The following is a 24,145-nucleotide window of genomic DNA, read 5'->3' as shown; positions in this document are numbered from 1 at the left end:
GCAGCCCCATTGGTTCCTGTGGCGCATGCATCAGCTGTGCCTGTGGGCCGGATCTGCTGCTGACACTGCCTCAAGCTCCAGGCACACGTGGTGCTTTGCAGCCAAGTTAAGCTGTGCTGCTGCTCTCCTTTCCCACACCTGCTGCCTGCACACACGTTGGAGCATCCCCAGCACTGTTGCTTCTCTGGAGCAGCAGCAGATATTTCAGGCGTTTTGCTGCAGCAGCTGAATTGTGTCAAGCTGCTTTGCACATCGGAGAGGTGAAGCAGCCCTGCTGAAAGAGCACGGTCAGGGAGGTGCTGCAGCTGCGTGGCGGCACCTCTGGGGGTGCAGGAGCTGTGAGCTCGGGCTGACTCCCCTTTGCCTCAGATTCCTCCCTAGAAGAGGGGCAACAAAGGGCGTCCCTCTGTGAATGGTCTGTAGGCTGTGAATGCTCAGGGACAGCACTGCGTGGCACACCAAGCTGTGTCGGTGCTCGTGTCCCAGCAGTGCCCTGGCACAGCTCTGTGCCCTCAGCACTGCACTGGGTGCCTGTGTTCCCCTGCTCAGCACTGTGGGAGCTCTGTGGCTGTTCTGAGACAGCTGCCTCTGGCTATGAGGTTTCCACATCTCTGTCTCGGATTCTGTGCAGGGATGTTGATGTGAAAGTGGTGTTTGTGCCTCCAGAGCCCCTGCATGGTGCTGTGCTCCTCACTGGAACAAATGCAGCACTGTGCAGCCCACCTGGGCACTGCTTGTGGCCCAACCCTGCTCACACTGCCTGGCCTTCGCATTGAAATCCCACCCTGCAGGAACAGCACTGCTGGTACTGAGGTGGCACAGCTCAGCCCTTGGGGAGGCTCTAAGGGACACTGGGACAGGGCTCAGTGGGTGCTCAGGGGATGGAGGGGCTTGCATGGGATTGTGGATTTGAGACTGGTTTTGCTCAAGCCCTGCTGGTGGTGCACAGACACCTCTGCAGAGGATGCACTTGTGTGCTGCCATCCAGAGCACAGCTCCTGAGGCACTGGTGGCTGAGCTCCTGCAGGGGCTGAAAGGGTTAAATCTACTTTGCTGTGTTATTTAAAAAAAAAAAAAAAAAAAGAAAGAAAAAGCCATTTCCTTCATGTCCAGAGACAGTTTATTTTCTGGGCATTCTTCAGGACTCGGGGAGGTGCCTTTTCTTTAAGGCATTTCCTGTAAGCAAGTTTATATTTGGACTGGGGAGGGGGCGGAGAGGAGGCGGGTGGGGATGGAGCCAGAACTTGGTGGGGTGACCTCAGCTTTTGGCTGCTTCTCCCAAATTGTTCAAGGTGGGGGAAGGAGGGGACCTGCATGTCCCTGTCCTGCTGGGCCCTGCAGTGGCTGTCCTGCTTGCTGGTGCCCAGGGCACATTACACAGCTGGGTCAGACCGAGTGGGACAGAACAGAGCCCTGTCTGTGTTGGACCCTCTGTGGTCCAAGTAGGTGCCACATCCCCTCAGCACACCGTGCCTTTTGTAATCCCTTTGGAATTCCCTTCTTGCTGTTTCTGACCTGCCTCATGGCTGCCTCAGTGCTGCAGAGCAGCGGGGACCCACTAAGTTCAATTAAGCACTATTCTCTCTGGTGCCTGTGAAGGTTTCTGGTTAGCATTAGGCAGTTATGGGACAGAGGGTTTTATCTTCACCATGGTTTGCCCCTGCTAACGCTGCAGGAGCTGTCCTGCCCTGCCCAAGGAAGGACTTGCCATCCCTGCAGGTGATGGGCACATCCCTGCCAGAGCCCAGATTCCAGGGCTCGCTGTTGGCCACCTCTGTCTAACTGTGTTCCTGCTGCCCTCGCGGTCGCTTTGGTTCTGGTTAAAAAGAAACATAAAGCAGGCAGGTAATACGTAGGATCATCAAAGCGCATTGTGCTCTTGGTGTTTGCAGAACAGATTGAACTCTTTTCCTGCTGATACTTGATCAGATGTTTCTTCTTGTGCAAAGTCACCAGGGCTTACTGCAGGAGCTGTGGCTGCCGGGGGTAAGATGCAGCAGGTTGGGGTCGAGCAATTCTCCCATTGTTCCCCATGCCAAGTTTCTTCTCCCCCATTTTGTTTTCTTTTTATTACTGTGATTTCCTAACATCGGAAGAGGCGAGTTATGAAACTGGAGTTATCCAAACACGTCTTGTTTGAAGATAGCGTTTCATCCAGCAGATGCAGCTTCCTGCCCTGTAAATGGTTTTCATTGTTTCTCCTTGGCTGCTGTCCTATGGCTGTTGGGGCCGTGGTGGTGCCGTGGGGCGGGCAGCCCCCAGCAGGGTGCCGTGGCAGTGAGGCACTGTGATGGAGCTGAGCTGTGAGTGCTGCTGCTGGGGGTGGCACTGGGATGTCGGGGGGCTCGCTCTGGGCTGCCCCTGTGTGTGGGTTGGGAAGGCATGAGCTGCTTTGGGACTGGTGGGTACCAGCTCAGATGGGCCGTGCCTTTGGTGGGAGGTGGTCAGCTTTTCCTGTATGTGTTCGTTCTCCCATCTAGAAAGTGGGATTTGGTGCCATTTCTCAGCCGGTGCTCAGCACTGCTCCAATTCCATATGTCTGAGTGGGATCAGACCTTAGGGCCCGTGATCAGTGCCAGCTGCTGAAATGGAGACAGGAAACTGCAAAGCAGTCACAAGCACCACGCTGTCACCCGCTCCTTTCGTTCACATTCCAGCTGCACACCAGGGCTGTATGCAAGGGCAGCTGCTGGTCTGAGGTTTGCCTTCGAGCTGTGAAAGAGGAACAAATCAGAGGAGATGGTGAGAGCGGCCAGGTGATGCTGTTCGGGTTGTCAGGGATTGTTCTTGACACAGCAATCGTGTCCTTCTCAGGTCTGTCATAGGTAGGAGGTGAGTGCCTGCCGGAGCCAGGGCTGGGGTTGGGTTCACGCTCCCCTTTGTGCCTGGCATCTGTTGTTTCCCTGCCTAAAGACTGCGGAGCTCTCTCTGCCTTGTGGGTGCTCGCACTGCAGCTGCCCCTGATGGGGAACCGTCAAACCACCATCTGACCGTTGTCTCTGACTGAAGGGTTTTCCAGTAGGACGGTTAAATAGGAAATAGGGAAAGTAGTGATATGCTCCTCAAACAGCTGCCGCAGAGATGACAGATGTGTGTGTCAGTGAGATGGGAGGCCGGTCTGCTCCCCACCCCATGAGTGATGGGTGATGTCTGCTGCGGTGGCACGGAGCTGGAAATCCCATGTTGGTGATGGGAGCAGCCAGCCCCCAGCACAGCCACAGGAGTTGGTGGCTGAGCGCTGAGGGCTGGCAGTGCTGGTGGGGCTGTCCATTGCTCTGCCCCGCTGCTCACTCCCTGGTGCTCTCATCTGTGGGAGCAATCATTTACTTTTTTTTTTTTTTTTAATTTCTTTCTTCTCATGAATGGGGGGGGATTTTGTGAATGTCCTTTACGGGATGTGAGGCCACAGATGTTTGCTCATTAACTACGCCCTGCAAAGCTGCTGGCAGGGATTTGCACGTTGACGCTTTTCCTTCCTGCTCTGCCATGGCCGCCTGGCCCCGTGCTGCCCCCTCCCACTGCCCTGAGCCGTGCTGTGGGGCCCTGCTTGCTTTGGTGTGCTGAGGTGTACAGCAGGGCTATGAAGGAGCCTTCATCTCCGTCTCTGTGCTTTGGTCACAGCCTGTCAGGGGGTGGAAGGGAGCGGGGTCAGAAGGTGGAGCGATTGGTGTTTGATGAGGTTCATCCTCTGTCTTCGTAGAGGAGGAAATACGGAGAACTGAGAAACTTGCCTTGGCAGAGCGAGCCCTGCTGGCACAAGTCCTGCCCCAGCAGAGGGAAGGCTGCGACCCCGGCCCCACACTGGGCTGAGGGTGCTGAGCTCCGCCATCCCCGGGATCCTCCTGGGCTGCAGTGGCCGCTCCTCGCCTGCCCCACTGTGCCCCATCCCGGCCGTGCAGGAGCCGCGTGTGGCTCCCGGCAGCATGGCGATGGGCTCGGGGACGTGGGTGCTGTGCCTTCCTGTGCGCTGGGCTCTGAGTCCCTTCAGAGAACAGACGCTACTCAGAAATCAGTGACTCATAATAATAGACGTGGATGATTTTTAGAAAGGTGCGAGCTGTGTGATTTACCGCAAATGTCATCAGCTGCAGCTCTGAGGTAGGTGCTCTCTGAGGGAAAGGGTTGCTTAGAAGCATGTAGGCAGCGACAGCACTGCTGGGTCTGAGCCCTGATGGTGTGAGGAGCCAGAGCCCTGAGTGGGTCTTGCTGTGACGGAACTCCTCCTTCAACGGGGGATTTCACAGGGATGGGAAGCTGGAAAAAAAGTGCCTGTTCCATCCGCAAGGTGCTTCTTGCCAGTAAGTGGCCTCTGTTTTCTAATGTTAATGATGCAAATGCTTGGTGTGTTGAGTTTGGGATTCCTGCTGCCTTCCAGCTCTGGGGCTCTGCTCAGTGTGACCCGGGGAGGTTTTCCCTGCTCCTGACCCCGCTGTGTGCAGCTGCTGCAGGTAGAGCACCACTGGGATCACTGGGCAGGGATGTGAGCCTGCCTGAAGCCCTCAGGTGGCCACAGAGTGCTGTTAACGATCAGAGCTACAGGAGAGGGTCATTTTCACCATTGCTGAGAATTATTTCCCGTTGCTTACAGCACGTGTGGGGGTTTAGGAGTGGTCCCCATGGCTCCCGTTGTGCGTAAAGGGGTGGGACTGTGCCTCAGTGCAGGTGGGTGGGTGGGTGGGTGGGTGTGGAGGGGGGAGCGGGGCTGGCCTGGCAGAGCTGGCTTCCTTGGTGCCAGGACCAGCTGGGTGAGCCGGGTCTGTAATTCCCACTGCAGACACAAGGTTTGTCTTTCACTGGGGTTCAACATCTTGATTGTCAGGCCAGCATGTGAGTCTGTAACATTGCTTGAGGCCAGCTTTTGCATCCTGTTTTATGATATTCCCTGACATTCCCCACATTCCTGGCAAGGAGATGTCTGTATTTAAAAAAAATATATTCCTTTGTCTCTTTGCAGAACTGTGACATCCTTTAAAACTACTCCTCAGCAGTTCTGTTGGCTGCTCTCTCTGTTAGCTTCTCAAGGAAATGGAAGCCTTGAGCTCAGGCTGCTGCCTCCACCATCTCGTGGTGGGGAGGAGGATGGGGGGAATGGGCTCCTGTGGGGCTCAGCACAGCTCCATGAATCTCAGCTCTGTGCTGCTTGGTCCCACCTTTGCTCTGGGGTTTAATTCTGACCTCCATATGTTTGTGGTGACTCTGTGCTTGTGTTGCCCATCTCAGCAGTGTGGTCTAGGGGTTCTGGTTTGGGAGAATTTTGCAGAGTGCGAAGTCACCACTGTGGTCCATGGGTTGGAGCCCTGCCCTGAGTTGGCCTCTGCCCTGCTACTGGATATCAGGAGGAAAGTCAGAGGGCACAGGGGGCTGTGCAGTGCTATGTGCAGTGGGGATGAGAGCTGTTGTGCTCCCCTTCAGGTACTGAGAACAAGGTGGGGAGTAAATGGGCTGATGTGTAAGGGTGGGGGTTTGTCCTGAACCAATACTGCTTGCTAAGTATTGGTGTGCATGATGCTAAGCTAAGCACCAAGCTAAGCTGTGGTGTGCATGATGAAATATCAGCGACAATGTGGCTGCACCTCAAATGGACCAGAAGACCAGGCTGAGGAGGAGCATGAACCCACAAACGCGCCCCCAGGGCTGCCTGCCTCCCCCTCCCCGGGGTCTGTGCTCCCGCTCCCCTCTCCCACCTCCAGACGCTGCCTGGCTGCAGACCCAGGCGGCAGCTCCTGCCCTGCTGCTGTGCCTGGAAATAGCAGTCTGGCTTCCTCCTGTGGCGCCGTGGGAGCAGCAGTGACAGGAAGGTCCGGCAGGGAAGGGCGCAGAGGAGGCTTTTCCTGAGGAGAATTGGAGCAAAGTCCCTGTGCTGAGTGCAGAACTCACTGAGCTCATTGCCCACCTTGCCTACAGTGTGCTCCTGCTGGCTGAGCCCAAATGGCCCCCAGCACTGTAAATAGGGCCACTGCTTATCGCTGGTTGGCTGTGCGCTGCTGGCTTGCTTTTAGCAGCACCATTTGCTTTTAGACAAGACTTCTCAGTTCAGGGACTCCACTGACCTCCTGCATCAACACAGCTTTGCAGCGCTTTGAGAAGCGCTGGTGCAGCATTCCATGAGCCAGTCCTGGGCAGCCCCGGTCCCTTCCTTTGGAGCACAGAGTGGCAGGAGCAGTGCTGCCTCTGGGGCCCGGTGCTTCCTTGCATCGTTTGGACATGAGATCACATTTGGAAGTGGTTTCGGACTCCTCCCGTGTTGGTGGAAATTTTGCACATGGTCACTGGTAACTTGGATGGCCACGGAGATGCCTTTGTGTCCATGGAACTGCTTGCAAATGGCAGCCTCGTGTCCCTGCTGTGATGTGTGGGTGCCTGTGCCAGGCTGTGACAGTTGAGTGCCTGCATCCTGCTCCCCGAGGTATGTTCCATATGGATCTCAGCTGTCTCCTGAGCTTCAGTCCTGCTCCAACGAGAGGGTCTTGCAGCTCATTCCCTATTTGTGCCAAAAGCACCGAATGAGGAGTGCACAGTGACAGAGAATGTGCTTTTCGTTACAAAGGCTAATGCCATGTCAACCAAATCTGCTTACCCCGAGCGTGCTGTGCCCTGGGCTGCAGCCTGCAGGGCTGTGTGAGCACTGCCTGCAGGAATGGAGGAAGGCACGGGGCAAAGCCAAGTGCCGTGAGCACCATCAGGGATCTGGAGCATATTCAGCCATTAGGTCTGTGTATCTTGAACGGCTGGCACTCCTCCTCTTGTCCCTGAACCACCCTTTTCCCAAAGCTTCTGCTCCTCTTTGATGTCTCGATGGCAGCAGCCCTTGCTTTCAGTTCTGCCAGCTCTCCCATGTGATGTGGTTCCCGCAGGAGAAGCTGAACCCTCCTGCACTCGTGCCAGGCTGTCTGCACACGTGTGGCTGAGGAGAGCTGCTGCAGCTCTGGTGGTGATTTCACTGAGCAGTGCCCAATGGGAACTTGGTGGCACTGCCACCACCACTCCTCTCCTGCTGGCTGACTGCAGGGAGCAGCACACCCTGCGTGACCGAAGCTCTTTCTGTGTCCAATGCAATGGCACGCCGCTGTCTGCCTGTGCCAGGAGTGGTGATGGTGGCACTGCTGCCAGCATCTCACACCACACTGCGGGACAGAACCGCCCCTGAGCCGCTGCCGGTGAGTCACAGCGTGGGAGGGCTGTGCAGTGCAGTTGGAGAGCTTGAAACAGTTAAGCAGCGTCCGTCTGTGTGTGTGCACTATTGCTTTTGCCCCTCCTTAGCTCTCCCACCGCTGCTCCTTGGAGCTGAGCCCTTTGCCCAGGGGCCGGTTTCAGCAGCATGGTGCATAGGCCTGCGTGGAACAAGTCAGACCTCCAGCTGCCTGCTTGCCCCCTCAGTGCCTTCTAACGGTGCCCGGGGTGGCTGCTGGCCATGCTGCTGCTCCTCACTGTGCCTCGGCCTCCGTTCCTGATGGACAAAGCCAGGACTGACAGCTGCTGCTGTGGTGAGTGCCCCGGCTCTGCCTTTCCATCCTGGAGCAGGCTGCAGCCAAGAAATACACATTCAGGGGGAGATGGAAAAGTCTGTGAGGTGACCTTCTTGTCAAGAGATTTCTTGAAAGCCACGTTTCCTTTGCAGCCAGACAATTTGCTTTGGCTTTTGTGCTGTGGGCTGAGGGAAGGGTTAGGAGGTGCAGTTTGTTTTGTTGTTCAGCTTTCCCTTGAAAAGAAGAGCAGAATTTCTTTTACCTTTTTTTCTCCCCTTGAATGGCTCCGTGGCTCCCATAGGGTGAGGGGCTGCTCCCACTGGCCCCAATGTGAGGAGGGCACCGAGGCTCAGGGTGTGGCTGTGCACATGGGGAGCAGAGGGAAATGGATGCGGCCGGCCGTGGGTGGCTGCAGCGTGTGCACAGTGCATGGCTTTTCCTCAACCCCTCTGCTCTCTGCTTAAGATGCTGCAGACGTAGGAGAGCTGCGGCCTCTTTAACATTCGGGCTCATTTCACACCAGGCTGGTGGCAGTGTGGTGACTCCACGGCATGCCAGCTCCTGGGGACCTCTGACTGTTTCCTGAGCCTGTGCCAGAGTGCCCTCTGAGCACTGCCAGGCAATGGGATGAGAACAGGCTTTGGCTGGGAGTCCCAGTAGCAGCGATGTGCCCATCCCACACTGCCTGCCGTGGAAATGTCATGTTCAGATGGAGGAAAGGAAGGCAGGAAGTGGGGGGGTGGGAGAGGGAAAGGGCTGTGCTGCTGAGCAGGGTGAGCTGCAGGGCAGGGGGGCGGATGCGTGCTTGCAGCAAATGGAAATTCCTCCCTGGGAACTGCCGTGCAGCTGTGCCAGTGACCAATGCTGCAGCAATGCTGGGGGGTCCCAGCACAGCGCCTGTGTGCTTTGGGCAGCAACAGGAATCTGTGACTTCGGGTTAATCCCCTCGTGCTCCCAGTGGAGGGAATCCTGTGGGCATGGAGGAGTTCCTGCCCTGGTTTATGCAGACCCGTGTTTGCATGAGCAACGTCATTTGGCTGTTTTTTGAAGCTGGGATTTCACATCAGGGTTCTATGCCACGATTTGCAGTTGTTTTTTTTTTTCCAGAAGAGCTGCATGGAGGCCTCCAGTCTGGGACAGGAGGGTGGCAGTGGGACACAGACACTGCAGCACCAACTGTACTCCAGGGGGTGTCCCCAGGGCTGCGGGGGCTCTGGCACACAGTAGGGGTCCTTGGGTGCCCCGGCTGTAAGGTGCCCCACTCCTGTTCTGTGCTGCACAAAGAAAGGAGCAGAAAGCCCACAAGGGAACGAATCCTTCTCTGTGCAGTTTGTAACAGACCCAGGTGTTTCTTCTCAATAAATGCACAAAAATAGGAGGAAGTTCCCTCCTGTCTTAAGCAAGTAAATATTTTATTAATACTGGGATTTAAAAGCAGAAGGAGCTGAGGGTGGCTCCAAAGCATGCTGTGCTGGAGAGGAGTTTCTGCATGTTGCACTGCTTGGAGAAGCAGTGGTACGGAGCTGTGGGCTCCCTGCAGAGGTGAGAGCAATGCTGCCTTCGCTGCTGGCCTTTGGTGGTGGCTGCAATGCAGCTGCACAGTGTGCTGGGGATGGGAGGAGGCTGTGAGGGCATCTTTCTGCTGACCTGGGTCTGAAACGCTTCTGAGCAATGGAAAAGCAGAATCCTATTTTTGTCAAGGTGAAGGCACACACTGCACGGGGCTTTGGGACGGCGCCTGCCTGTCCAAACAGTGAGTGAGAGCTGCAGGAAGGCACGGCACAATTGTAGAAAGGGTGGGACAAGGAGCACTTGTTCTGCTGAGCATCTCCATAGCTGTTTGCTTCTTGCTTCTCCTTTGGGGTTCCAGTATCTGGAATGAGAGCACCCAGCAGCCAGTGTGACTCAGATGGGAGAGACTCAGAGATGTGTGACAGCACATGGTCAGCGAGCTAATGGTTGTCAGGGGCTGTACTCAGGAGGGAGGCACTGATCTGCTCGCTTCCAAGCACAGTGCACAGGATGCAGAAAATGGCTACGTGCTCTTATCTGTTTCTGAGCAAAAACCACAGTGTCTGATATGATCATCAGCCTTTGGGGAGCTGTTAAAGCAATGCTGGGTCCTTGTGAGTGCAGTAATTGCATTAGCACACCTGCAGGCATCCGTTGGCCCCAGGGTGGATTTGCTCTCTGGGTGCAGGGGTGGTTGAGCAAGAGTGTGAGAGAGAGGGGCATGGAGGCAGTGTGCAGAGCTCTGCTTTCTGCTCTGCCTGGTGTTGTGCTGGAGCAATTCGGTTCAGAGCTGGTCCAAGTCTGGGGTTGGAACGCAGTGAGAGGTGGAAATGCTTGTGGGGGGCACATCTTTGGTTACCTGCAGAGGGGAAGTGAGTGCACTAGTCTGTCCGCAGTGACCAGTTCACCTCACACACATCTATCTTTATCCAGTCTGCTGCGAGGGCTGTAGCCCCAAAGCACAGCAAAAAGCCACCAGGCAGTTCCGTCCTGTATCTACATCCACATCTTGTACCTGCAGCCTGCACACCGGCTGTGTTGTTCTCTCCTGCAGCTCTCCTCTTGTCCTGGTGGCCATCTGCATGGATGAGGCTTAGAGCAAAGCGCATGTGGGTGCAGCATGCTGGCTGGTGATTTCTATATTGCCTCCTGCAGCAGTGTTCCCCAAAGATCCCCTTTGCTCATCTGGCACCCCACACTGCTTGTCCATGGCATACCAGGGCAATGATGGGCTCCAAGGCTGCAGGGGCACGGTGCTGTCCCCTCCCTGCCACATCTCAGCAGTGCCCGAGCAGTGCCGGGTGCCTCTTGGAGCACATGGGATATTTTGGCACCCAGTGGAGGCATCCAAACAATTCCTCGTTGGCGATGTTGCAAGGAGCAGCTCCCAGAATTCAAGACCTCTTCGCAGAGCAAAGGTTAGTTATGGGAACCCACTGCACCTGGGACATTCCTGTCTCTGTGCCCTCTCCATGCTCACAGCTTTGAAATCTCTGTGGTTTGCTGGGCTCTACAGGGAGCTGGAGGGTTGAGCAGCTGATCGTTTCTATGTATTGGCACAGCGTGCTGAGCTGTGCAGGATGGGGGATGCCCGCAGCTCCGCTCCCCTGCCCAGCTCCAAGCCCCTGACTGGCGTGGGCAGAGCGCAGTGTGCGGGGTGTGGGCAGTGCCAGGCTGGGCCCTGCAGAGCTGGGCATTGCAGGCAGGATGGATGCCTCTGCCTTCAGTGGCACTGCACTGCCCCTGGCCGCAACACCTTCTGCAGTGCAGGGTGTGTTTCCCATGTGAGATGGTTGTTTCACATCCTTGCTTGTGTAAGTGGTCGAGGCGCGACCCGCTGCTTAGGTGGAGTGTTGGAATTTTCTATTATTTCTTTAAAAGTAGGCAGGGACTTCTGCTTAGGGGCTGGGAACAGGGCTGAATTTCTGTGTATTCAGTGTTGTTGGCAACAGTTTGTTTTAAACTGGGGTGGAAGGAAAACATGCAAACACACCCAGAAGAGGTTCCCCACGCAGTGCTGCGCTCCCATCTGCCTGGCAGCAAATTTCATGGCTCTCCATTATGTCATATGGGCAATTTGACGTTGTGGTTCTCTTTTCACACACTAATTGGCTGTGTGGGACTTTTTATGGGGAATTCAGATCCTGAGGTGCTACTTCTACTTTTTTATCATTTATGTTAAAATGAAAGTGCTGAGCCAGGGTCCTGGAAAGTGGTTTTGCTGTCAGGCATTCTGTTTGCCCCCAGTGTTACCCACACAGTCCGTGTGGTCAGTGAAATGCCACACCGCAGGAGCTGGCAGGAGGAGGAATGTGAGGGGCTCTCCTTTCACCAACAAGGAGAGAGCCTCTCTTCATTTCTCCTTCCCAATCCTCCCTGCAGGGCTGGGCTGTACAGTCAGCTCCCAGTTGCCGACTCGTTCGCCAATCTGCCATGCAGTGCCCTCTGTCCCCTATGCTGTGTCACAGCAGAGAGTGCAGCCCCTGTGCCACTGCAGCCCGGTCCCCAGGGACTGGTTCAGGTCCCCACTGCTGAGGATGAGATCACTGGGGTGGGGATGGTGCCTGCCTTTTCCTTGAGATGGTGAGCCTTTTCCTTGAGAAACTCCCCATAGCAGCTGCTGGAGAAAGCAGAAGCTGTGCCCAGGGGGGATTCTCTGGTGTCTTGTAATGGCTGTGCACCACCAGGAGCTTTTTCCCCCTATGGGGATGTCTGGGTGTTTGCTGAGGGCTCCTCTCACACAGACTGCTGCCTCTGATGTAGGAGCCATAAAGGGGCTGTTTGTCTGCCTGCCCAGCTGCGTTCAAGGAGCTCACCAGCAGCTCTGTGTGTGTCTTTACTCTGTCAAATCTGTGTGAAGCTGGGCAGCAGGTTGGAGTGCTGCTGGTACTGACAGCTGGAGTACTGCACGCTCAGGGAAAGGGAAAGGTTGCACAAGTCTTCTTAGGAAACCCATCTAAAAATAACAGGAACAAGGCAGCCCTTTTTCTCCTCCCCAGAAATCTGTGACATTGAAGATGGAAGTGCTGCTGTCTTTCTCTACTCCATGTTATCTGTTGTGCCCTTTCTGTGCAGGAGCCCTGCTCGTGCCATGTGTGCTTCCTCCCAGCTGGGTTTACTGGCGATAGGAAGGCAGCTCTGTGCAGATCCTTCTTACCTTGCCCCCAAGGAAGTGAGCACGCTGTGTTTATGCACTGTTTGCTGTCCGTGTGCCTGCTCCTCCTGTCATACAGTTTGAATGCAATCATTTCCGTCACGTTCGAAAGACAGATCTCAAAGATATTAAGCTGCTACAAGCCGGTGAGAGCTCTTTGCTAAGAAGAGGAGGGAAGGAGACCCTCTGCACGAACTGCTGTGAGGATGAGCTGTATTAGACATCAGAGAACCGGCACAGGCATGCAGCTCGGTAGGGAACCTGTCCCCATCCCTGCTCCAGTGGCTCCTGGCCACCAGCACGTTTCTGTCCGTGCAGGCGTGCATCCCTGGAGAATCAGGGGTGGGATTTCCAGCAGGGCTGCGGGAAGGTGCTCAGCTGCCCATTGCTGGCTGGGGGTTCTCAGCCTGCTGTGCCTGGGCTGACGCTCACAGCTGAGGGTGCTGGGGAGGACTGAAGACATGGCTTGTGGTGGGTGACGCTGTCACAGCGTCTGGCCACAGTCTCACTGCTGCCACTTCCCCCGTGGGCCATTCACAAGCCGCCTGTGACATTCGTATGAGCGGTTTTCTGCCCATTCTTATCAAGGCTCGGAAAGATCCTTTCCTGCACTTCCTTGGGAAAGTACTTCTGTGGAAAGGGCGGTGGGAGGAGGAAGCCGGCGGCCAGTCTGGGACAGGGACACTTGGAAACCTTTTCTGTGCCCGTCTGTGGGACGGGGTCTGGGCTCTGTACAGGCGTTGGGAAGGCAGCTGGCAAAGCTGAAAAGCGGCTGAGGAGTGGGGCAGGTGCTGAGGCTCAGCAGCCCGTGGCTCTGCCTGCCAGCACTCGGGGTTGTGAGGGGCTGCGGCATCCCTGCACCACCTGCACAGCTGAAAGATCCTCTGGTGCCTCGGCCATGCTCTTCTACCAGCTCGGTCCTGCTGCTGGCATGGGTAAGCTGGGCACTGCTGCGTGCTGGGTGGGCACACGGTCTGCTGCTGGTTTCCCTTCCTTCTGCCGTCTCCTTCAGAGGGTGGAAGTGCCAGACCCAACCCCTCCTGTGGGCAGGGAGATTCCTGTGGGGCAGCAGCGTGTTGGGAGGGTTGTGCTCCTCGTCTCTACAGGGGACACCTGAATCTTTGGGTGCCAATGGCTCAGCTCTGAGGATAGGAGGGGCAGGGGGAAGGCAGGTTGAGGTGAGGCAGCTGTGTCAAGGAGCTGTGTGGGATGAAGGAGGGACACAGGTGATCAAAACGGCCTGAGAGTGTTCCCCACTGTAAGGTCACAGCATTACCCACCCCATGGCACTGGATGGGGGCTGCAGCGAGGCTCCTGAATCTCAGCCCCACTGAGTCCTGCTGGGGCTCAGCACACAGCTAAGGCAGCTGAGCTGTTTGGATCCACATTTGGATGCTTGTTCCAAACCTCCTCCCTGAAATGCCTCAGGCATTCGGGTCAGGGGTTTTGCCTTGGTTCTGTCCTTAATTGAACTGCTTGGATTGTCCTTTTAATTTATTTTTTTTTGTGCAGCATCTTTGTGATTGTAAATGCAAGAGGAGCTCTCAGCTGCAGCTGTCAGTAGATGGTGATGAAATTGGAGAGTTTCACTGCCATGCACTCTGGGTGAATCAGGCTCAATCCCAGTGTTTTCTGGGTTGAGCTCTGTGGGAGGGAAAGGCAGAAATCTGGAGCTGCAGTCACATTTTCTACATTTGCAGTCAACTGTTTGTTGTGACAAGAACTGTAAATCTCAGCAGACAGATGGGCTGCTGACACCAGACAGCAGCTTTCTCTGGCTGCACATTCCCTCAAGTTCTGTAAATCTGAGAAATTTCCCGGAACTTAGTGCTGGCCTTTGGATAGGCTCAGCCTGGGAACAGCTGAACTGTGGATGAGGAAGCAGGGATGGGGTGGGCAGGGGTTGAAGAAACCGTTGGGGCTCTGGTGGCTGGGCAAGCTGTCTGTCTGCATCCCGTGTCCAGTGTGGCTACAATTCTGTGCTGGAGAGCCTGTGCTTATAGCAGGGTGTGCTGCGTGCCAGGATGAAAGCGAGCTGGAAAGAAAGGAGGGGGGGTGGTCAGAGATGGGGGAAGTGGGAGGGAAAAGAAAAGGTTCTTTTGGCAGACTCCTCTGGAGGATGTTTGCAAAAGTTCCATGAAGTGACCAGCCCTAAGCTTTGATGGGCTCAGAATTAATTATTGAAAATAAAGATGTTCCTCTCCCTCTCCTGGCAGAGCGCTTTGTTTGGTTTGGTGGGTTTAGAAACGAAACGTTTCATTGGGAGTTAGAATTAGAACTGTGTCCGTGGGCCTGTCCCTCCTGTGCTGTGTTCCCTTTGTCCCACGTCAGTGGAGCACCCCGAGCTGGGCAGTTTCTGCTTGCTGTCCTGTCCGGTGCGGGCAGGGAGCCCGCAGTGCCCCATCGCTGCCGGCACCACGCTCACACCTGCTTCCCAGCGGGCGTTCCTGGTCTTCCTTCTGCTTTGTGCATACAGAACTGGGCTCAGGTGGTGCGGCTGCTGGGCTCCCGGTGCGGGGAGCTGCAGCACGGTGCAGCGTCGCCTTTGCCAGTTGGATGCTCAGACTGTTCCTTTGCTTTGTTTCAGAAATTGAAGCCAAGAAGGCTTGTGACTGGCTGCGAGCGGCGGGATTCCCGCAGTATGCCCAGCTTTATGAAGGTGAGAGCCGCCCAGCCTGGTTTGGGGCAGGGTCTCAGCGTCTGGGTGAGGGGTGAGGGAACACAGCACCCCTGCTGCAGGGCTGCGGGGGAACATCCCAGGGCTCCTGGTTGGGCCAAGGCGGGTCGGGGTGCGTGCATTGGGTGTGAGCGGGCTGTGCCAACGGCCAGCGCTGGGAGTGGGTATGTCCTGCCTCTCTGCCTCCCACTGGGCCCTGCAGACCCGCTCCCACTCCCCAGCCATGCGCACGGTGTGCTGCAGGTGAGCTCCTTTGCGGCTCAGCCCCGTACGGTGGGAGCCTGCAGGGAGCCCAGCCCAGCGGCCGCAACAATCGGCGGAAGCGCGGCTGTGGGGCTGCGCCGCCCACCATTGTCTGCCTGCCCCCCCGCTCAGCCCGTGAGGATGGTGTTACCCAGATACAGCCCTGCCAGGTGATGACCTTACTGCGTGGGCACGGCCTTACCAGGTGCCAATGGCCTTACCGGCTGCCCTCTGCTCCAGTTTCTGCCCAGGTCCTGCAGGTGTGCCCGGCCCCAGGGGTCTGCTCTGACCGAGTGGCTGCAGTCTGTGAATAAACCGCCCCTTCCCCAGCCTCTGAGCAAAACTTCCCACATCCTACAGCCGTTTCATTCTGCTCCCCACAGCCGGCAGGGCTGTGTGTCCCTTTGGTAATTGCACTCCATGGCGGCGCTGGCAGCCAGGTGAGCTCGCAGCTCCGTGCCCAGGCCCTGTGCAGCAACCCCTGAGCTCCCTGTGAGTGCGGAGGTGAGGGGAGCTGGAGGAGGTCCTGGGGCACCTCATCACCCCAAAATGATCTGCCCAGGGAGTCCGGGCACACAGTGCCTTCACTTGAACTTGAAAAGATGAAAAAGATTCTGGAATTGCTGCAGCCCTGTACTGGTGCTGCTTTCTTGGGGTGGAGACTTCTTAGCAGCTCTCAGCTCTCTCCACTGGAGCCAAGAGGCTTTCTTGACCCTGATGGAATAGTGGACAAAAGGAATCTGGACACTGAGGGATCACTGTGCATTCAGTGTGTTGTTCTATGGGCACCGAGATGGCCGTCGAGCACTGGTTGGGGGTGGCTCCTCTCCAAAACCCGCCATGGCCCGAGGTCTCCAAGCAGGGGTAACATCTCCACTCAGATCCCTCTTCTCTCACTCTGTGGACTTGGGCTCTTCTTGCTGGGCTGCTCTTCCCTTCCAGCGGTGGCAGCCATCGCAGTGGCTGCTCCTGGTGTCAGTGCCATATACAGGCCTTGCTTTTTTCTTTGGGCTGGTGTTTGCCACCCTCACTGCTGCTCTGTGCCCCCTGCTCCTGCCTCTGCCTCGCTCTGCTTGCCCTGCCTGCCCTCACCTCTCCATGGTGGAGCTGCCTGGAGCTGTACTGACCACCTCTTGCCTTTCTCCCCAGACTCGTTGTTCCCTCTCGACATCGGCGCTGTGAAGAAAGACCACAGTTTCCTGGACAAGGATTCTCTCAAATCTCTCTGCAGGTAAAGTTCCCACAGAGCTGGCTGGTGGCAGCAGAATGCCAAGCTGAGCCCTGCAGGTGCTGCCTGCTGTCCTGCAGTGACTGCGGATGCTTCACACAGCTGTTGTGTTGGGTGGACTGTGGTGCCGGGGAAACTGCACTGTTTTTTGTTGTGAACATGCAGAGCTGCAGGAGAACAGACATTAGCCAGAAGTTCTTTTTGTTTGACTTTGGAGCCTTGTTGTAATTTTACATGTGGGCAACTCCAGGCTGTGGAGCTCTGCTGCAAATGGATTGGTGAGAGGTGAGCTGTAACACTGATCAGTGGTGCAAGGAGACCTGGCCTTACTGCCTGAGCTCCTCTCCTTCCTCCTGGCTGCTCTGGGCCATGCTTCATGCATGCGTTGTCCGGGGGGGAGAGCCATAGAGGAGGGACATCTTGTTGCTTGATTTTGCAAGGATGGTGTTTGGAAAGCGCACCTCTGTGTTGGTCTGTGTGTGGTTTATGGTGTGAGCCAGATCCAGGTCAGAGTGCCTGTGGATGAAATTCTGTCTGCAGACAGATTTGCACTCGGTCATTGGGTTTGTGCCACCTGTGACAGAGAGCAGGCATGCAGTGAGGGATTTGCTGAGCGTTCGTGCAATGAGAGGCACTGCGTGGGACAGAGGTGCTGTGTGCTGGCCCTGTGTGTGGGTCCTTGGCAGCTATGGGTGTTCAGAAGCACGGGTTCAGGAGCTGTCAGCTGTGCAGCACCGGTTTGCATCGTGCTTGTAAACTCCTGCTCATTCCTGGAATAAATGCTGTTCTGGTGGCTCCGAGGGCTGCCCTGCTGACAGAGCGGTGTTGGTCACCCAGCGCCTGGCAATAGGAGCCGGCACATTTCCCACAAGGACGTGCTGCTCTCACAGTGCAGGGTTGAAAATAGCTCTGAGAGATGCCACTGTTGTTTTTTTTCTGGCAGAGGAAGCAGTGTGGCATTTCAGAGATGAGCTCTGAATGACCAAACACCGACAGGAGGAACCCACGTCTGTCTGTCCGTCCGGGCTGTGTGTCATGTTGGCGGGGAGGTGACTCAGCCCTGCTTTTGTTTTTGGGCCACATCACCACATCTGTGCCCCCACGCTGAGAAGCTGAGCAGTGCTTGGCACAGCTGTTGCCTTCCAGACACGCTTTGGGGAGCAGCAAGGTGCAGGGCGGGATGGCTGCAGGCTGCTTGTTGCCCTGCATTGCCTGCAGTGCTCATCTTCTGCTGATGGTGCTGTGCACAGTGCAGGCTGGGGAGGCTGTGAAGTGCCAGGGTGAGCACTCACCCCCGTTTGAGCTTCTGTGTCCTTTTGTCTTTGCCTGGCAGGCCGCAGGCATTCACGGGGCGTTTTGCTCTGAGGGCCAGGTGCAGGTTGTCCCTGTCCTGCATGGATGGCTCCCAACAACTGCATGGACAGGGCAAGGCCAGTGCTCTGCTGCCAGCTCAGCCTGCTGCTCTTGGTGAGCAGATGGATGTTATCTCCAAGCTGTGCTGCTTCTGTACCCAGCAGACCTTCTCAGGTGGCCATTGGGCACAGCAGGTCACCTTCATCCCGTGCTGAGCACAGGCTGAGTTCAGAGCAGAAGTCACGTTTTTGACCCATGATAGTCATTGCTTTGCAAAGTTACTTTATTCCGAGTAATCACTCATTCACAGAGCTCTCTGAGCACTGTCCTGGAGGCAGATAGATGTGATGAGCAGCCTTGAGAGGGTGACACTGCCTCTGCTCCCAGGGGGTGGGCTGCACAACTGTGCTCATGTTTGGAAGTTTTCAGCAGAGTTACGGAAGGGGCATTAATCACATTTTTGGTAAAGTGTGCCTAAGATTTTTTGTTGTTGTTGTTGGATGTGCAGATACGCAATTTTCACACTGGAACAGAAGCTGTGCTCTGCTTGCAGAAGTGTTTACAAAGTGCTAAATAAAATGAATGAACTGGAGATTCATTCACTTGTGTAAAGAAACAGGACCTTAATCTGTAGTTGAGAGATAGGCAGAGGGGCAGAGCGGGGGGCTCAGGACAGGCTGGGGCAGCAGCGTCCCTCTGGGGTTTGCTCAGAGCTGCTCTGCTGGCTTCAGCTTGGTGACCTCCCCGTCCCTGCGTTTGTCCTTTCACACCCCAGCACGTCCAGGGTGCTGTGAGCCGGGGAGCCAGGCACCCTTTGATGCTGGGGCTGCTGCTGTGTGAGAGTAAACATGGTGCTGGGGGGCTGCAGGCACCGAGGCACGTCTGGGACGTCCTGCTGTCTGCAGAGTGCTGCTCTGATGGCTGCGCTGGCAAAATCCCTGCTGGCCCACAACCAAGTGCCTGTGCCACCAGCGTGCCGGAGCGGTTTAAACTCCTCTGCTGCCGTGCCAAGGGCTCATGTGATGGCTCCTGTGCCGGGATGAAGGAGGTGCAGAGGGCCCCTGGACTTCTCTGCAGGCAGGGTGCAGCTCGGGAGCCTGCCCACAGCTGTGTGCTGTTCTTGGAGCTGCTCCAGCTCTACGTGTCTGCCTGATCCCTGGAGCCACAGCTGCTGGGTGACAGGTGACCAGGCACAACAACAGCTCTGAGACAAAAAATAGAAGAAAAAGGAAAAAGAAAGAAAGCACTGCGAGCGGAGCAGGAAGCTACAGCTGGGATACAGCATCTCTTGTTTTCTTGCAGGAGGCTGATGACCCTGAACACATGTGCCTCCATGAAGCTGGAAGTCCACTTTCAGCGTAAACAGGTGAGTGCAGGACTCTCAAGGGGAATGCATGGAGCAGCAAGCCTGTTTTTTTTGGTAACATTGGTGCTGTCCCTGTGTTGGTGCACACAGCTGCACATGGCGCTCTCCCCTTGTCCCTGCTGCAAGGAAGGGTGCAGCGTGGGAGCTGCTGACTGCCCTTGTGTGTGCCCATGCTGTCTCTGCCCCACAGCTCCCGGTGCTCCTGGTAACGGTGGTTCATCAAGCAGGGTGAAAACGGGCTGGGCCTCTGCCACTGTGGTGGTGGTGGTGACAGCAGGCTTGGGGCTGTGTGGAGCTGGGACTTCTGCAACGCACAGACCTGGGGTCACAGACCTTTCTTGCACCTCCTTCACCATCACTTCTCTCCTGACAGCTCTGTGGGAGGATTCTCTCCTGCTCCTTTGCTGTGGAGGTGCTGTCCCCCCAGTGGGTGCAGCCGGTCCCTGTCCCTATCAGCAGCACACACGTCCCAGATGGGCTCTGCACAGATGGGGCACCATGGCCCCGCGCCCAGGACCCCCACCTGCCCAGCAGAATGGCAGGAAGGCCACCACATGGGGACATTGTTCCCATGTCCGGATCCCCTTCTCTGGAGCACAAAGCAGCAGAAGGGGAAGGGGCTGTGCTGGAGCCGGTTGCGGTGCAGCTGCTGCAGCAGCAGCGGGGTGGAGGGGCTCTGTGTGGAAGAGGCGCAGGGAAATGGACAGCTGCTGGGAGGGGCTGAGGGCTGCTGGGGTGGGCTGTGCCCACCCAGCTTCCATGGCCGGGTGTTCTGCTGTTATAGATACAGTTACTGCCTGGGAGCTGTTCTGAGGCAGTGCAAGAATGTTACTTCACTGTGTAGCCCAGCACTTGAGCTTGGGCACAGCCATTCCTTGTGCTCCCTGAGCCCTGCTGCAGAAGGGGTGGAGTGGCCTCGTTGTGTGCGCAACGGGGAGAATGCTGTGCCCTCGGTTCAGGAGCTTGTCCCTGCAGAGCAGGGTGAAGGACACTCTGAGTGTCCCTGGTCTGATGGATCCCTCTGCTCTGCCACCCACAGAATGAAGACTCTGAGGACGACGACCTGTGCGCCATCAGTGACCGGTGGGCTTTCCAGCGGGACAGCAAGAGGTGGTCCCGGGTGGGCTCTGCTGATGTCCTCTCCCAGGCCTCCGAGGTCCCCACCTCCAGCGTGCGGCAGGCGTCCAGCCATGAGAGCGTCCTCACTGACCTCAGCACCAACCCGGAGGCTGTGTCCCTTCACAGCAGTGCCAGCATGGGCAGCACGCTCGGTGTTGCAGCCACACCACCTGACCTGTCCCCCGACCACGGTGCTGCTGTCACCCAGCCCCCCTGCAGCCCCAGCAGCTGCTCCTTGGCCAAGCAGCCCTTGAACCACGGCGAAGGTTCCAAGGAGAAGCCAAAAAAGCGGAGATCTCGCAGCTTCCTGAAGAGGATTGAGTCGCTCCGAAGGAAGGACAAAGAGAAAGCTGGCCCAGATGAGAAGGATGTTCCACACAGCAGTGTCATGGCCAATCCTGGCTGGGACTGCGCAAAGAATAATGGGGACCTCTCAACCACCAAGGCCAGCTCCCCTAAAAGAGGAGTATCTGCCTCTTTCCATGGCAAAAAACACTTCTTCTCAGTGTCATACAGGACTAACCGCTTGGTGGGCTCAGGCAGAGGCAAGGTGGGATCTGACCCAAAACGCGGCGGGCTCCACCTGGAGGCCTGTCAGGCAGCCACAGAGCCCGGTGGTGACTGGGCTGCAGGACAATGCCAGCACCGGCAGGCGTGCCGTGGGGACTGCCTGGTGTACGTCCCCAGGGACCACAAACCGGGCACCTTTCCCAAATCCCTCTCTATTGAGAGCTTGTGCCCCCTGGGCAGCGGCTCCTTGAGCAGCTGGAAGCCGGGAGCCAAGCCTGGGGGTCTGCTGGGGGGCTGTGGCAGCAGCAGCAGTGTGGAGGGCTCATCCCCCCCGCAGGGCTTTGCCTGCCGTCGCCGCGGTTCCTGCAGCTCCCTGGGCAGCCGGGTGAGCGTGTACGACAACGTGCCCGAGTTTGGCAGCACCGAGGATCTCTGCAAGGGAGATGAGGAGGTGACCTATGAGAACCTGGACGATATCCTGCAGCACATGTGGGGGCTGCAGCAGAAGGTGGAGCTCTGGTATAAAGCCATCTCCCCCGAACTGGTGGGGGAAGAAGGGGGCGAGGAGGAAGAGGAGGAGGAGGAGGAGGAAGAAGAGACAGACTCGGGAGGGGAGCCCACCTTCCCCTCCAACCTGCACCTTGAGGAGCGCTCCATGTCAGACGTCGGCACCTCTGCCAGTGACTTTGACAGCACGGGCAACTCCCTGAACGAGGCCGAAGAGCTGGAGATGCGGGAGCGCCGCGACTCGGGCGTGGGAGCGTCGCTCACCCGGCCGTGCAGGTAGCGGGGCTGCGGGCTGCGGGCGCGCCTCGCGGCTGCCCCCTGGCGGCCGCACTCCGCCGCTGCTCCCAACGCGCGGCGCTGCCCGTGACGGGCCGGCTGGCGTGGGCTGAGCGCGGCTCCCTCGGAAGGCAGCGCTCCCTTTCGCTGTGCTGGCGCTCCCTCGTGCTTTCTCTGAGAAATCTCCCGGCGCTGCTGAGTTCTGCGGATTTCCCAGACCTGCCGGGTTGATGCTAAGGGCAGGGTGCCCCTGAGCAGGGCAAAGAGGAATGTATGGAGGTGGCTTTTCTCGTGAGTTGGGAATGTGCTTTATGTCCTGCTGGCCTCCGCAGTGCAGCTCAGGGGCTGGGCAGGAGCCTTTCTGGAGCAGCGCAGACAGAAAGGGGTTGATGGGCTCCCAGCAGAGCACTGGCTTGTTGGAGCATCTTTTGTCCTTGAGCAAGCAGGTGTTCCTGCTAGTGCATTTCCCAGAGCTCCTGCAGTTCTGCCAGTGTGCAGGTGGGAGGATGCTGATGTGGCAAGAGTGTCAGGATGGGAGTGGTCCTTTAAGTAGATAAAATATCTCTGTGTGTCTCTGTGCTCTGGCACTGCTCCTGCTTATTCTGTGAGGAGTAGGATGCAAGTCCTTGTGGCACTTGGGCTGGTGCTGGGCTGGCTTGGCTCAGCCTGGCTGCTGCAATGCCTGCACCAACCCCAGGTGCTGGAGGGAAGGCTCTGAACGCCCGCCTTTCCCCACAGAAAGCTGCGCTGGCACAGCTTCCAGAACTCCCACCGGCCCAGCCTGAACTCTGCCTCTCTGGAGATCAATCGCCAATCCTCTGCTCAGCTCAACCTGCTCCAGAAGTGCTCCTTGCTGCGGCTCACAGCCATCATGGAGAAGTACTCCGTACCCCACAAGCAAGCCTGGACGTGGTGAGATGGTGGGGAGGGAGCTGGGATGGAGCCTGGGGATAGTGCTGCCGAGGCAGCTATTTGGTTGCCCTGACCACCTATCCATCCCACCCCGCAGGACTGTGCCCAAGTTCATGAAGCGGAGCAAAGTTCCTGACTACAGGGACAAGTCAGTCTTTGGGGTGCCACCCATCATCAATGTGCAGAGGACCGGGCAGCCGCTGCCACAAAGCATCCAGCAGGCGATGCGTTACATCCGCAGCCAGTGCTTGGACCAGGTGATGCTGCAGCCGTAGGCGCTGGGGGGCTCTGAGCATGGGCAGCTGCTGTCTGCACTGCTGTAGCTGGGGAAAAAAAAGTGAACTGCAAGCAGTTTGTTCACCTCTTGCAGCACTTGAAAGTAGGGAAGGGGGAGAGCAAGGTTGTCCGTGGGGTATTCATGTCTGTGGGGTCATCGCAGCCATCCCATACCAGCGCTGTGTGGTGCTGTGGTGTGCGGTAGGGGGTGAGGAGCTGGGTAGGGGCTCACCTGGCATCCCAGCATGTTCCTGCTCCTTCCTGGCAGGTTGGCATTTTCCGTAAATCAGGGGTGAAGTCCAGGATCCAGGCGCTCCGTCACATGAATGAAACCAGCCCTGACAACGTTAACTACAAGGGGCAGTCAGCGTACGACGTGGCCGACCTGCTGAAGCAATATTTCCGTGACCTGCCAGAGCCCATCTTCACCAGCAAGCTCACCGACACCTTCCTGCAGATCTATCAGTGTAAGGCATGGGGTGTGCTGGGGGGCAGCTCTCTGCTCCCGGGGAGGGGGAGGGTGGGGTTCCATTAAGGTGAGGACAGAGCGCTGACTGCAGGCGCTGCCCTCAGTTGTGCCAAAGGAGCAGCAGCTGCAGGCAGTGCAGGCTGCCATCATCCTGATGCCGGATGAGAACCGTGAGGTGCTGCAGACCCTGCTCTACTTCCTGAGTGACATTGCCTCTGCCGAGGAGAACCAGATGACTGCTGGAAACCTGGCCGTGTGCCTGGCCCCCTCGCTCTTCCATCTCAACGTGTCCAAGAAGGAGAGCACCTCGCCGAGGTAAGGGCTCTGCTCCTGCTGATCTGCTTGGCATTACAGGGCTTGGGGGTGGTGTGAGTTGGGGCTGGGCTTTGGCGCCTGCTCTCAGCTCGTGCCATCCCACAGGGTGATGCACAGGAGAGGCACTATGGGGAAGCCTGACCAGAAGGACCTGAACGAGAACATGGCTGCGACACAGGGGCTCTCCCACATGATCACTGACTGCAAGAAGCTCTTCCAGGTGGGTGGCTGTGATGCACTCAGCTTGGTGCTGCCCTCTTGGGTCTGTGGGGTCAGTGCAGGGTGAGGGGAGGGCACCCACAGGGTCAGCCTGGAGCATCAGGGGGCCAGCAGAGCCCTGTTCGTGGTGGAGCTGGTCACAGGCTGCAGCAAGTGTGCCCAGGGAGGTTGCATCTGTCCTTCTCACCTCCTTCAGTGAGGAGCTGCAGTTTTCTGGCTGCCCAGGATCACTCCCAGCCTGATGAGCTGTGCACTCTTGCTTTGTAGGTCTCCCATGATATCTTGCTCCAGCTGAGCAGCTCTTACATGGCAGCAGATGCTTACCCCCATCCCCTGTCCGAATTTGTGTGTCAAGGGGAAGGCAAGGATTTACACTCCTACTTTGAGCAGAGTGTCCGGAACCTGCTCAAAGAGTCGTCAGAGAAATTCAAGGGATGGCTGAGCACCCCGGGACCCCTCAACACAGAGCTCTCCTGCAAAAAGGTGAATCTACTGCAAATGGAATCTTTGGATTTACAAGGTGATTTGGGTGCAAAGTAACTA

The 24,145-nt window shown here is 57.0% G+C and overlaps 1 protein-coding gene across 11 annotated transcripts in view; it reads left to right on the top strand.

Moving 5' to 3' along the window:
- STARD8 (StAR related lipid transfer domain containing 8) overlaps positions 1–24,145 on the top strand; it is a 42,171-nt gene that overhangs the window by 15,402 nt on the left and 2,624 nt on the right. For 6 of the 11 annotated variants that reach the window (XM_090150536.1, XM_090150542.1, XM_090150541.1 and 3 more), the window contains 10 exons: positions 14,720–14,791; positions 16,202–16,283; positions 18,936–18,999; positions 20,039–21,411; positions 22,150–22,323; positions 22,421–22,580; positions 22,868–23,066; positions 23,173–23,383; positions 23,489–23,603; positions 23,870–24,085. In XM_090150536.1, coding sequence (XP_090006662.1) covers positions 14,720–14,791; positions 16,202–16,283; positions 18,936–18,999; positions 20,039–21,411; positions 22,150–22,323; positions 22,421–22,580; positions 22,868–23,066; positions 23,173–23,383; positions 23,489–23,603; positions 23,870–24,085 — 2,666 coding nt within the window. Of the gene's footprint in view, positions 1–1,605; positions 4,099–6,422; positions 7,485–11,581; positions 12,385–12,417; positions 13,068–14,719; positions 14,792–16,201; positions 16,284–18,935; positions 19,000–20,038; positions 21,412–22,149; positions 22,324–22,420; positions 22,581–22,867; positions 23,067–23,172; positions 23,384–23,488; positions 23,604–23,869; positions 24,086–24,145 lie in introns of those variants that run through there. The other 5 variants (XM_090150540.1, XM_031593972.2, XM_090150537.1 and 2 more) reach the window with 5 other exon arrangements.

The sequence above is a fragment of the Phasianus colchicus genome, chromosome 14 (assembly GCF_987193195.1).
Source record: "Phasianus colchicus chromosome 14, bPhaCol1.hap1.1, whole genome shotgun sequence".
Taxonomy (NCBI): Eukaryota; Metazoa; Chordata; class Aves; order Galliformes; family Phasianidae; genus Phasianus; species Phasianus colchicus.
The sequence above is the reverse complement of the archived record's forward strand: the minus strand, read 5'-3'. Positions and strand labels throughout refer to the sequence as shown.